General features: G+C 37.4%; 1 protein-coding gene across 1 annotated transcript; it reads right to left on the minus strand.

Annotated features, from left to right (window-relative positions):
- Window positions 1–1,559: 1,559 nt before the first annotated feature.
- Window positions 1,560–12,286, minus strand: LOC109203134 (5-hydroxytryptamine receptor 3A-like). Its single transcript, XM_019362187.2, has 11 exons — window positions 12,079–12,286; window positions 9,435–9,503; window positions 7,286–7,449; window positions 6,953–6,997; window positions 6,705–6,814; window positions 5,876–6,045; window positions 5,594–5,751; window positions 3,834–4,044; window positions 2,266–2,436; window positions 2,016–2,077; window positions 1,560–1,802 (listed from the first exon to the last, which is right to left on the minus strand). The coding sequence occupies exons 1-11, from the start codon at window positions 12,116–12,118 to the stop codon at window positions 1,560–1,562; spliced, it is 1,443 nt and encodes a 480-aa protein (XP_019217732.1). The 5' UTR covers window positions 12,119–12,286.
- Window positions 12,287–13,752: the final 1,466 nt, after the last annotated feature.

A 13,752-nucleotide genomic window follows, 5' to 3' on the forward strand; every position in this document is an offset into this window, starting at 1 on the left:
TCATGGTCACCCTGCCAAGCAAGTGATGCTGTACAGGGACTCCAGCAACAACAAAGTCTCTGCAGCAGGCATTGAGGTCAGAACCAGCCAAAAGTGGAAGACATGTGAGGCAGTAAACCAGGCTGAATTGTGGTTGCAGCACAGCAAGTTTATGGGAAAAGTGGCATCAGGGTGAGCAGGGTTTGGAAGCTTTCCAAGGCCTTACAAGATGCTAGCTTGTCCAAAGTGTTGGTCTGGAAGATTAATTGGACACAAGCCAGGGCCTCATCATCGCAGGCTGGCTGAGGGTGTCTGATGTCTCGATGACTCTGTCCAAGTTACATCAGATGATATATGTTATGTAACCAGAAATAGTGTGGTTGAAAACGGAAAGTTTTATCCTTTTGATAACAATGGAGAGTGTGTCATTTCTGGATTTAACCTTAACCTAACCCTAACCCCGTAAACAGATATAGAGGGAAATATGATCATTCAAATAATACAGAATTATGACAGTGTGGTCTAGAAGTGATTCATGGATGAACTAGGTTGAACTAGTGTCATTCTGAGATAGAATGTTTGTGATTTTATTGATATGGCAGAGATGAAAGAAAACAGTGAGTCAGAAAGCAAAACTTTAAAGGATGTCCTGAGCAAAACTAATGTCAGGTTTCCTCACAGTGTAACTTTCAAGCCAAGGCAATGTCATCCACAAGAAGTACTATATATGGCTAAATTCTCATTTTCCATATTTGGCTAAATCATTCTTCCAATCATATAATTAACCTTAACCCAGCAAGAAAAGCCATTATCACAAAAAAATATGCATATACATACACATATACATACACAAAGTATAAAAAAACATATATATGTATATATATATACATATATATATGTACAGTCCATCAAATGACTTCCAGACTTACAGTAATAGATCACTTTACTAAAATTCTCATCAAAATAAATACACAATTTAAATGAATTCAAAGAAAATGAAAGTACACGATAAAAGAGTACCAGTCAAAATTCCAGTGACCAGAATCATTGAGGTCAGACTGAATTCGACCCAATGTGTAAATATCAGCTTGTGGTACAACATGTTAAAAAAAACTTACAGTTTAAAAATAAATATTTTAAAATAATATATCATAGTAGCTTAGTTGGTACATTTTAACTTTAACTGTAAAAAGCAATGAATAAATATAACAAAGTTATGACCAGTTTGAACTTTAGAAGCCTAAACATACACTAGATAGAAGACTGAGGACAGTGCTGTGTCTGCCAAGCTTTTGTAATAATGCTTTAAAAGCCAGTATTTCATACAGTGGGTCATTTTAAATTTGATGATGCATAATAGATAACTAAACATAACTACATTATCAGTGTGGATCAGACTCCACGTTTACATCTTTGGATTACTTTGTAACATGCCAGTATGAACTCTCACCAGCCTACATTGCATCAATGACTGTTTCGTCTTCTTTGGTTTGAATGCATGGAAACTACAGGTGTGAAAACAGACTGTACATAATGATAACTTTGTTTTTAAGCTAAGAATGTATTTGAGTGTTTTTCTTCTACCCATCATTGTCTTCAGAACTGTTCCACATTATAAACATAACCACTAAAAACAGAGTGACTGCTGAGACATAAAAAATCAAGAAAGCCCTGTTAATGATTTTAACCATTCTGGTCCAATAGCCTGACTTCATTTCTTCCTTCCTGTTACTGCTGAGTAGATTCATTGGTTTCTCAGTTGCCCCTTCATCTGAAAGTTTTTCCACAGCAAAGGACACATCCGTCAGTTTACTGCTGCTCCCCTGAAAGTGGTTTTGGAGAAAGATAATTAACACTAGCAGTGCATTTTTGCAGATGGTTTTTTTTCACACTGCATTTGGAATAAAAGAAATCATTCCAAATATACAAAAATGTTAAAGAATAATCTCTTCCATGCAAACACAATGTCTGTTAAGATTTTTTATACTTAAAAAATTAAAAATTAAAAAAATCCCAAAGTGTAATATAATTCTCACCTCTTTGATCACAGATTGTGCTTCTTCAGCAGGTGCATCACAGACAGATGCACAGTTACTATCTGGAAAAACATATTAGACATAAAGATAAAGGCAACACAATTTAAATTTATATAAAGAATTAGTTGTACAATGAACCATTATTAATTTGTCTTTGAGTATATAAACCATGACTATACATCCAAAATATACCTGAAATTTCAGAGGTAAGTGAAATGATTACTGTGATTATGTCTGTGATTATACTCACCACTAAAGTTTCTGTGTGGGTTGGATTTGTCACCACAGTTCACATCTGTGCTTTGGTCTCTACTTGTCTCATTATGTTGAACTGTAGAGTCTCTCTCAATCAGATGCATCACCAAAATTGTCTCCAGGAGGCTGAGCAGCATCAGAGCAAATATCCCAATGCAGTAGACAGCTGAGGAGAGCAGGCTGTGTCATTAATGTGGATATACAGTCATAGTAAAAAGGAAGTACATGGTTTTCACTTCTAAGGTTTTACATACAGAGATAATAAAAAAGTAATGTGGTTCTTACCAGGTCTTATAATTAGATAAATGGTTCAGATGAACAATAATGCATGATATTTTACACTACGTTGCAAAGTAAGGTAAAGACTCCACAGTATTACAGAGGACACCGGAACAATCAGATAACCGCCCTATGAGCAAGCACTTGGTGACAGTGGGAAGGAAAAACAAATTTTTAACAGGAGGAAACCAGAGAGGGGCAGTCATCTGCCACGACTGGTTGAGGGTAAATTCAAACAAGAAGCAATTGCTGCTGCCCATCAGTCTGGGAAAAAAACTTTTTGAAGTCCAAAATTCTAGAGTAAGAAATGTTATTTACAAGTGGAAACATTTAAGATAAATGCCAGTGTTGCCAGGAGTGGATGTCCCAATTCATCCTGAGGTCAGACAATGTAGTGCTCGGAGAAACTGCAAAACACCCAAGAATTACATCTCAGACTCAGTCACAGGCCTCAGTTTGCATGACTTCACGAGAGTACAGTCAGAAAAAGACCAAACAAGCTTAGAATGGTTGCCAAGAGAAAGCCTGTTGCATCTAAAGAAACTGCAAGACTTCTGGAACACTGTCCTTGGGCCAGTACTACGTTTGGAAAATGAACAAACAGAGCATGTTAGTGTAAACATCTCATGTCAACTGTCAAGCACAGTGGAGGGATCATGATTCAGGCTTGTTTTGCAGCCACAGGACCTAGGCACCTTGTAGTCTTTGAGTCCACCATGAATTCCTGGATACCAAAGTATTATAGAGTCAAATATGAGATTATCTGTTTGACAGTCAGATCTTGGCTGAAACTGAATGATAACAGGTCAATGATCCCAAGCATTTCTACGACAGAATGGCTGAAAAAGAATTAGTGCTACAATGTTCCAGTCAAAAACCACAACCTGACTGAAATGCTGTGGCAAGATCTTAAGAGAACTATGCATAAATGAATGCCTGTAAACCTTAATGAACTAAAGCAATGATGTAAGCAAGTCAGCCAGGATTCCTCCACAATGATGTGAGAGACTGATAAAGTCAGAGAGAAAACAATTACTTCAAGTTCTGGCTGCTAAAGGGGGAACTACAAGCTACTGGCTTAGTTTCTTAGTTGAGTAGATAAATAATGACAGTGAAATATGTCATGTGTTGCTGTTCATCTGAGGTTCTATCAACTTAATTTAACAACTGGTCCAGGCCAGATGATTTTCTGTTTACTATCTTCTGATATGTAAGTCTTTATTATTAACTGTGACATGAACGTACAACTGCTGTAACTGTGTGCAGTTAAATACATTTCTTTACCTATGAGTGGAACTTTGTTTGAAGAACAGGGCAGAATATCATTGAGGATAAGTTGCATCACTGTGACAGCCAGCAGGATAGTGACTTTGAAGCTGAGCTTCTCGCCCCCAGTATCTGAGATGAGGAATGATGCCAAGTCCAGACACAAGAAGAAGAGGACTGGCAGAATGAAATTCACAATGTACAGGATAGACCTCCTCTTCATGGTAATCTGTGAAATTATGTTCAATTGGTTAATCAGATACATTGGTTATCCTCATATATTTTTGACTATAACATGTTTACCCTGTATAAACTAGCTCTTTGTGGATTGGGGTTTTACCATTACCATGAGTAAGAGTAGTGAATGTTAAGATTACCAGAAGGGGAAATTTAACAAAATTGTGCATATTAAATGACATACTATAGTGTCTAAATGTTTAAAATAACTACGGAGAAGCAGGCTTTTTTCAATCTGAACTGAATTGTTCAATTACATCAAAAAAGCAGTTTTTCCATATTTATCTAGTGATATAGGGATAATTAATCAATTATTAATGACAAAGAAACACCTCCGTTTGTACTGGATAGTTTATATTTTGTGGACTTGAAGACTACATTCAACCACATCTTAAAGTTTCTTGTGGGGAAGCTGTTGATTTACTTGTTGGTTTTTGTTCCTATCTTCGTTTATGTTAACTAGCTCTGGTGACTGATATAAGAAGATTTTGGGTACACGTGGGGTTCATATGAAGGGTTACTAGGCTCAGCCTTACAGACAGACTAACAGACTGACTAACAACTTGCTCCTCCATGGAGCAAGTTGAGGTGACTTGGGAATCCGAACAGGGTGTTTAATTGATGCCTCCTAGGTGAGGTTTCTTGGGTAGAGCCTACTTGGAGGGGGCCCAGGTGCAGCCTCATGACATGCTGAAGAGATCTCTCAGCTGTCCTGGGAACATCCTTTAGTGTTTTATTGGTTTCTAGTCTTTAGCTTTTGTTTCTGTGCCTTCCTTGTGTCCCCTGTGTTACTTCTAGTCATCCTTGTTTCTATGTTCGTGTATATCCTCTTTCCTATTTCCTCATTACCCTCTGTGTGTATATATGGTGTATGTTTTCTTTTGTTCCTCGTTGGATCGTCTGTGTATCTCCTTCTGCATTTCCTCTGCATTTTGTCTGCTATTCTTCCCTCCGTGTTTCCATGTTTCAGGTTTTTCTAGTTCTATATTGCAGGTTTTGTGTTTGATGTTTGATGTTTAGCTTTTCCAGTTTAGGTTTTTCTTAGTTTATCTCACCTCCTCGTGGCCTTTTGCTTTGCAGTGTTTTGTGCAGCCAACAATAAAGGCTTGCTTTTTTTTAAAATCCACCTCCATCTCTGTTTGTCTGCGCTTGGGTCCACACCTCATTCTCTCCACACGATCTGCCCTCACAAATTGTGATAGATATAAGGTAATTATAATTGTATAGTGATGCATAAAAAAATAAGGTCAGCAAGTAGGGTTAAGATGTGAACCTGGGTTAGTATTGTGGTTTTTGGTACAAGACAAATCTATTAAGAAAAGATAGAAGAATGTCTAAATAAACAGAAAAGGATGGTGTAAAATTCTTATTAATAAACAGATGAAGAAGAGCCTACATACCGAATGCACTGGTTTTTAGTTGGAACCATGGAGTTATATTTGAGCTACTTTTTCTGTGTAAAACAGACCCAGTTGAAGGCCTGTAACATAGGCAAACAGGACAGTTTCCATTGATGTGTCTCTGCTTGAAGAAATACTTACAGTATAAACAACAGACGTTTGGTTGACATCCAAGCGGTTGGTTTTGTTGGTGACTATCATGTTGATGAACAGCCACTCGTACTGTGTGTGCATCACTTCCCGAGACAACCGTGTGATCAAAGTGTTGTTTTCCTGGTAGTGTAACTGTATATCTTCATCTGAAGTGAATATAAAAATAACTGTGACCAACTCAAACATGAAGAAATATGTTGTATCTAATTTATATTGTACCTATATGGTATCTGATGGGGTTCACCTCAACAAAACATGTTACGGACTCACCAGTGTGCAGGATAGACTTGAACGAAAGGTTGCAGCTCTGAATATCGAAGGGAAATTTGTAAACATGCATTTTGCAGGTGCTTAGCACAACCTGGTCATTTCTGAATTCAACCCAGCCATCTGAGCTAATGCTGAGATAGGGACTCGGAGTAGCTTTGTCCTTCTCTGTCCTGTAAGAGAGCAAATATGGGACAAATGAGATCACTTGTAGTTTACCATATTACAGACCATGAAAAACAAGTAACATTGTGGTGTGACATGCAGTTTACAATGTAAAGCTCCAGGAGGCAATTCTAAAGATCTAATAAAAAACCCAACAAACACAAACTAGATCAATACAACAATACACAATTTTTTTCTGGTTGCCAGGGTGTCACTGACTGGTACTTAGATCTGGATAAGGAGTTCTGAGTTAATCACTTTAAACTATAGGCTAAATGAATTGCTGCAAGGGGTGTCAGGGTAACATATACCATTTTGAAAAGTTGTTATTTTTGTCAGTTTGCATGTACAGCATGCAAGTAGGCCAAAGAACAGGCTTAAACATATCTACACAAGACACAAACTATTAGTTTGGACCAAATTAATATTTCAAATAATAGTTTTTATACAGTCTGGTCTTGTCCATATTCTAGATTCAGTATGCACCTTCATGAATAAATGGATAGGCTTTTTTGAGTTTGGAGCAGTAGTGTATTATTTTATGTTTTATACAAGTGAATCAATAATGTTTTAGCTTTGTTGACATTTTAAAAAATAAATCAATGTTCTCTCATTACTGCATGTGGATCTTTCAGTGTGAGTGCATGTGGAAATATATTACACTTACATCTCTTCAATTGTTATGTCTGGTATCCACAAATATCCGGTAGGGACAGTTATGTATTTAAGTCCACAGAACTGATATGGGTCCCACCAAATGTACTCATTTTTCCATTTCTACTCATGAAGACGTACCAGATACATAAGAGGAGAAATACAGAAAGACAGGGCAAATAGACACGTTTTCAAATAAATAATTTGAATTTCCACATTACAGCAAAATATTGTGTATTTTTAAAAGAAGAGAATACTGACCAAAGAAACCCAAATGTAAGAAATTAAAGTCTGGTCAATTTCCCTCTGTGAGCAAAGAAGTCACAAGTCAAGCTTAATAAAATACAATATACATACATACATACAATATAAGTTATTTCTTATGAAAATACTTTTCTTTTAATTGTACCGCAGTGGTCCCAAGAACAATACAACATGTATGCAAAGATTTCCAGCTGCCCATTTAACTGTTAAATGGCTGCATGGAAAATACACACACCACATTTATTTTAATAAATGTCATTTGTCAAATTAATACTTTAATTAAAGAAAAAAAAAAGGATTAAAAAAAAACTCCAAAGAAGTACAACTTACCATATCTAAGATGGCATAGATTTTCATTTCAAGCACAACTGTCAAAGGGTGAGTGTGGTGTCTAACGGGCCGGCTCATGGTGTACTTATTATTGTCTTTAGTCAAGTTCAGGTGGTTTGCAACAGCCAGGAAAATGCAAAGTTCATCAATTTCTACTTTTTTATCTGAAATGAGATTAGATTCTGTATTAGTGAGGAAATGAGAGAAATGCATAAAAAATGGAAACTTGAACACACTCAATTATGCTTTTCAATAAGAACTGCAGTGTCCTGGTGATTATCCAGGCTTTAAAATTGATATATGTTCTCTTCAGATCTGCTGAACTTACGTCGTATTAAACATGACAAACACAGTAATCTCTGTGGGTAGATATTGACTGCTTCAGAAACCTTTTATCAATCTATTAAAAGCACTGACTCACAAATGAAAGCCGATATCCTGATTCTTGTGGTCACTAAAAGGCTTGGGTTGCAGGATGTGTCTCATCAGTTCTCTAATTACATTATTTGAAATGTAAAGATCTATACAGACATTCAGAAAGGGTTCTTTAATAATCTATTTATTATTAATATTAAAATTAATATCAGCAACTCAATACTATATACAACGAAACCCTGGCATAATAATTAAATTGCGCTGAGGCTGAACAAGAGTCTTGTTTCATGGCTTCACCATATTTCCCCCACAGCTACTGTCAGAGCTGCCCCCAATCTGCCTGCTATTAGTACCATCTTACAGCTGGAGCTTTTTACAGCTGCTTCAGCGATGGAATTGTGAACATTGTCCACTCACAGACGATGTCTCTGTTAGATTGGTATCAAAGTGTTGTGAGTCTTGAGGTCTTGTGACCCTCATAATAAGTTTTGGAGTGCCAGGAGTCTCCTGCATCCCCACCTGATCCAACTTAAGACCAGGTGGTGACTGTTTGACAGCTCAGCTTGTCTCTCTAACCAAGTCCAAGAAATGTGGTTGCTGGGTCAGAAGAAAGCAAAAAAGATATACTGGGGACAAGCCGAGCCAATTGCACTATACCTGGTGCACGTGGAAACATTATCAATATGGTTTTTGTAACATTTTTGTTTGGTGGTGTGATTTTTCTAATGTGAAATATGCACCGTTGCTCCAAAAGGTTAGGAAACACTGGACTAGTCCATATTTACCTTATGGACTAACTATGGTTTGGCCATAGTTAGTCCACCTATGAATAAGAGGTTACCCTATTAGGACTAATCTATCAGACCAACTTAGTCTATGGACTAAACATGTTTGAGCATAAGGGTGTTCCTAAGTCCACAGGTTGCTGATTGATTTAGTAATAATTTCATCAGTCCCATGCTAGGACCTTCATCTGGGTCGGAATTTTCTCCAGGACCCAGGTCAGACTGACTACTTTTTCTTTTCAAATATTTATCTATTGATATTACGCGCTGTCATCTCACTCACAGGATGACTATTATGTAGTTTCTACTTTCTCTTTTTCTGTTTTACTGTAAGTTGGCAACCCATTTAATTGGAGCAAGAAGTTATACTGCCCTCTAGAGGAAGAGAATGTAATTGTTCTGCCGGTTACTCACGCCGGTCGCTTAGAGTACCAATCAGGCGAAACCAGATAATCTTCCACAGCAAACCTGATCATTTCTCTCGGCACACCTCTGTACCACGGCACAGTGGTTGGGAAACATTGGACTAGTCTATGGACCAACTATGGTTAGTCCATAGAATAAGTCAGTCTTCTTGGTTAGTCCTCTGACTAACTTTGGTTATTCCATAACCCCTGGGGAAAACCCCAACATACTGGCAGCAAACAAACATACCTCTCACCAAGGGCAACTCCACATTGGAAACATAATCTAGATAGCTCCAGGTTGCTTCCAGAGCCGAAGTTGTGTACTGAGGTGAGCCTGACTATATCTAGTCACTGTCTCTCAACCTTTGCATTAGGTCAGGCTCCTTTCTCACAAGAGTGCAGATGTTTCATTTTCCAGGAAATAACAACAAGCCAAACTGACAGGATCTCTGCCCTGCACGGCCACTGAACACTTATTGCACCTGACCTATATGGTGCCTCCTGCGGGTGATCAGCCTACAAGAGAAAAATATAAATGCATTCATCTACAACTTCTGTGAACTCAAAGTTAGTTTTACTTACCTCTGGTAATGGTCTCATTGGGCATCAGTTGAGCATCATCTTGTAGCTCTAAAGTGGAGGTATTTCCACCTGAAAGAAAATAATGTACCTGTTTTTTTTTTTTGTTTTTTTTTAAACGTAACTACTGTGTTGCAGTATATATTATGGCATCTTTTAACACTATTTATTTTAAATTTCCACAGATAATCTTCACGAGGTATGGGCTATTAAATGTTAAAAAGTCACCTCAAGAATCACCCTTTTAATGTTCCCGCAGTGTTTTTGCATGCCTGAGCTGGACTGGAATAGCAACATGAGCCTGCCCTCCAGTGGGCATACCAGTTACATGATGAATGGTAGAAATTTGGTGCTATGTGGATCTATTTGTATATAGCAGTGGTGAGCTGACTTTTATTTATCAAAAGTTAGTTAATCTGATCTCAGCTCATAGCATGGTTCTGAAACAACTCAGCTGTAAAATAGCTAGACTCTATTCCACTCAGCAGTTCCTCTCTCCTATTATCTACTATTTCTATTATAAAGCTTCTGTACTAATCACAGTTTGACTATAAGGCTGTTGCTAAACCTCACTTGGCACCCAAAACCGTCAGACAAAGACTGAAATTTAGTTTTGCAATTGTACCATCGGATGTGCAGCTGGATGTACTGGAGACTCAAGTAAAGAGAACAGTTCAGCTGTCAGCTTACCTGGTGGTAAGTAAAAAATGCTGGATAGGCCTGACATGCCTAAATGTGCAAGGGGTATACACAAAAGGGCTCACAAAAAAAGCACTTGTGGCTAGGTTTCATACAATATGAGACCTGGCAACATCGATGAATCCTTGCTTGGCTTCCCCGAGCAAGGTTATTATCGTTAACGAAAGCTAACGAAATAACGAAAACTAGAAGTGAAAAAACATTTTCGTTAACGGAAATAAAAATAATAACAAAAAAAGGAAAACTAACTAAAACTGTAATGAGTGTTCACAAAACTAACTAAAATTAACTGAATTTATAGCAAAAATGTGTTTAGTTTTCGTAGATGTTTGCGTGTCATACAATAGTCAAGGGTGAAAATGAAGTTTAGTTTCCAGGTTTTTTTCTTGCTGTGTCTCATTATGCCAGCAGGTGGCAGTACGTTAGTCGAGTCGTCTGTGTCGCTGCTCCGTCCACGCGCAGAATCATGTCAGGAAAAGTCTGGAGAAAGCGCCAGCTTCCAATTTAGGATTACTTTGAATATGACTGTGTTTTGGATAAAGCAAGTGTCTTGTAGTGGAAAGAGACAAATTATAAGGGACATTTCTAAAGGGAAAAAAATCCCCCAAACCTTAAAGTGCACTTGAAAAGCTCACACAAGAAGGCTAAGCTAGCTTACCTTGAGAAGGTAAGGGAGCACGCCCAACCCTCATCCCCAGAAACAGAAGCTAACACCAGGCAAGGCAGCGTGATGCATCCCGAGACAACAGGACTGGGATATCTACATAACTGTGTGAGTCAATTGCCTTAACACCCGGTGCTGCAAGAGTTAATAGTCTCATTGCGGCCAAGATATACATTTTATAGTTGCCTGGTATCAATGGTTGTTCATCTGCCTTTATTTATATATTTATTTATTTATTTAAAGAACCCATAGGTGGGAATGTGAGTTGTCTGTCTCTGCGTGTTAGCCCTGCGACAAACAGGCGACCTGTCGAGGGTGCAGGGTATGGTAGCTGGAATAGCAACATACCCAAGGATAAGCAGAAGAGAATGACTGATATGATGAAACTGGGATTTTGTTACACTTAATTATTGCAAACACAACTAAAACTATAACTGAAACTAATCAAAACTAAACTGAAACTAAGGATTTTCAAAAAAAATAAAAACTAAACTAGCAAACAATTAGTAAAAACTAATTAAAACTAATATAAAATTGAAAATCTGAAGTCAAAACTAAATAAAAATAAAAACTAATGAAAATTGCAAAACTATTAAAACCCTGTCCCCGAGTCTCACTTCTGGTTTCCAATTACTGCAAAGATTAAGTCCTAATGTTCCCCTGTACCAGCCCAAGTGTTCAGTCTAGCCTGCACCGTCCCAGCTCATCTCCAGTCACAGATTCTCCTGTTTTCTTTTAGTGATAATAAAGACTGAAATAACATGTTTCGTGATCTCCTTCTCAGTTTCCTTGGTTCTTCAATCATGGCCTGGTTGTTTTTAATTAGTTTTAATTTTTTCCACAATGTTTTTTATGTTTTTAATTATTTGAGAAAAGTAGGAAGATTATTTGGACAGTAGGTTTTATATCAGAGTTTCATACCAAGCAGATCAAGCAGGAGAGCTCCTATTCAAACTAAATAAATGTTTCTATAGAGAAAAAAATTAAAAAATAAAATTTTCTTGGTGAAGCTGAGTATCTGAATGTTACCACCTCATCATTATGTTGTCCTGATCCTCCTAATAGCCAATTAAAATTGTGTTAAAGAATGAAGGTCACAACACAACAGATTTAGTAAATTGAAACATTTAATTAATGGTTGTCAGCTGGTAGCTACTAGATGGTAACATAAGACATTGTCTTACACTGAAAAAGATTTTATTGGTCAAAAGCAAAAACAAACAGTGGTTCTTAATTGAATTAAATGATAAGCTGCATGCATTGTACAGAAATAGTGAAACTTACCTTTGAGGATGAGGAGAAAGAAGAGAGATACAATCATCATAGCTGTGAGAGATCAATGAGCCCTGTCATGCTCTATGTGCTGTCTGGAGAGGCTTCCTGTTCTGCTAATGTCACTGCCACATACTGGAAAAGGGGGAGGGCAAATGTAATCACCAACTGTGTGCCTACCGCATCCATCCTTAGAGAGTAATCACCACCATCAGTCAAAACAGCAGCAACTGCCAACTTTTGCTGTTACAAAGTCAGTGAACAGCACTGCCTGTAGCAAACACTGAAACTTTTTTTTTTTACATTTTAAAGATAAAAAACTAAAACAAAGTGTAACTGAGACCCAGCAGAGCCATTGTTGTACCTTCTTTCATGACAAACCACAGCCATGTCTTGTGAGCCACAGTCTTGTTTAGCCTCCCTGTACTCCAAACAGGTACAGAGGATGGCTTTATCAATCCTTAAAAATGGTTCCCATCCTCTAAGGGGTGAATTTCAGCTTCTTTCCTCGGGACGGAGGTTTCTATTTCCAAGATGCAGGACAAAGCGTTATAAAAACAGCTTTGTCCCTGTTGCTGTCACTGAATTAAATAAGGACTGTTTTTGTTTTTGATTCGAAACGTTTAAATTACTATATATGTGCTACAGTGAGGTTTATATTTTTTTTTATTAGGTATGTGTGTTTTTGAAGGGATGCCAAATGCTATCATTTTTCTGTAAAGCAAATTTACCTTGCCTATGAGTATAAATAAAGTTACCTTGAAACACACAAACACAAATGGACTGGTTCTTTAGCACTTTTCTACTCTGAGAGCTTAATGCACTTTTTTATACAACTTCCCTCATTCACCCTTTCATATAAGCACTTTTTAAAAAATGCTTTTCATATGTAACTGCTTTCTATCTTGTCCAAGGATGTTTGGCATGCAGACTGGAGCAGACAGGGGTCAAACCACCAACTTTCCAACTAGTAGGTGATCTGCTCTACATCCTGAGCCACAGCAACGCCAACCCCAACATACTCACAATCACACATATAAAAACCACAGCAAGATTTTTGTGAAGTTTGTACCTCCATTTTTCCCCTCTTAGCTGTGTTGAGTAGTTGATCTACATGACAAATGAGCAAATGATATGTCTTTCAGCATTTGAAATTGACAATTTTTTTCTGCTAAACTGACTGCACACTTGTTGGAAGCTGTTGGAAGCCCTTTAATGAAGACTTGTTGACCTGAATTAGAGGTAAAAAATTAGTTTATTGTCAGTCATTCAATCAATAAAGGGAAATAGGAATAGGGGTTAAACTCCTGGTCCTGATTTGAAAATTAATGGACTGAAATGCAACAACCAGGCTTTTGGTTGTTCTTTTTTTAGCAGCCAGAATAATTTATTTTGGACCAGCTGAAGGGAAGCCAGGACGAGCTTAACTATATGACTTTTTTGCATTGAAGGGACTGACTTCCTTAGCGAACTGACATTTTTGCTGTATTCAAAGTTTAATGAAGTTAAACATCAATTTTTTGATGATAATTAAACATTCACTGAGGTAAGTTGCCTTTTTTAGTTTGTTAGGTGAATCATACTAATAAAATGTTTAAGGAGGTGGCTCAAATGTAACATATAAATAAAAAAAGAACTGGTCTAAGGTTTGACCCTAGACTAGTCCCATCTGCAAATCCTTCAACT

This window comes from Oreochromis niloticus, linkage group LG8, assembly GCF_001858045.2.
Source record: "Oreochromis niloticus isolate F11D_XX linkage group LG8, O_niloticus_UMD_NMBU, whole genome shotgun sequence".
Taxonomy (NCBI): Eukaryota; Metazoa; Chordata; class Actinopteri; order Cichliformes; family Cichlidae; genus Oreochromis; species Oreochromis niloticus.

What these genes read in the sequence shown, in the direction of transcription:
- LOC109203134 (XM_019362187.2), bottom strand. Translation starts at nt 12,118, where the DNA reads ATGATGATTGTATCTCTCTTCTTTCTCCTCATCCTCAAAG. An exon ending in CTTACATTTGGGTTTCTTTG is followed by an intron (nt 6,815 to 6,952) that starts GTCAGTATTCTC and finishes CTTCATGAGTAG; the next exon opens with AAATGGAAAAATGAGTACAT. An exon ending in AAACAAAGTTCCACTCATAG is followed by an intron (nt 2,437 to 3,833) that starts GTAAAGAAATGT and finishes TGCTCTCCTCAG; the next exon opens with CTGTCTACTGCATTGGGATA.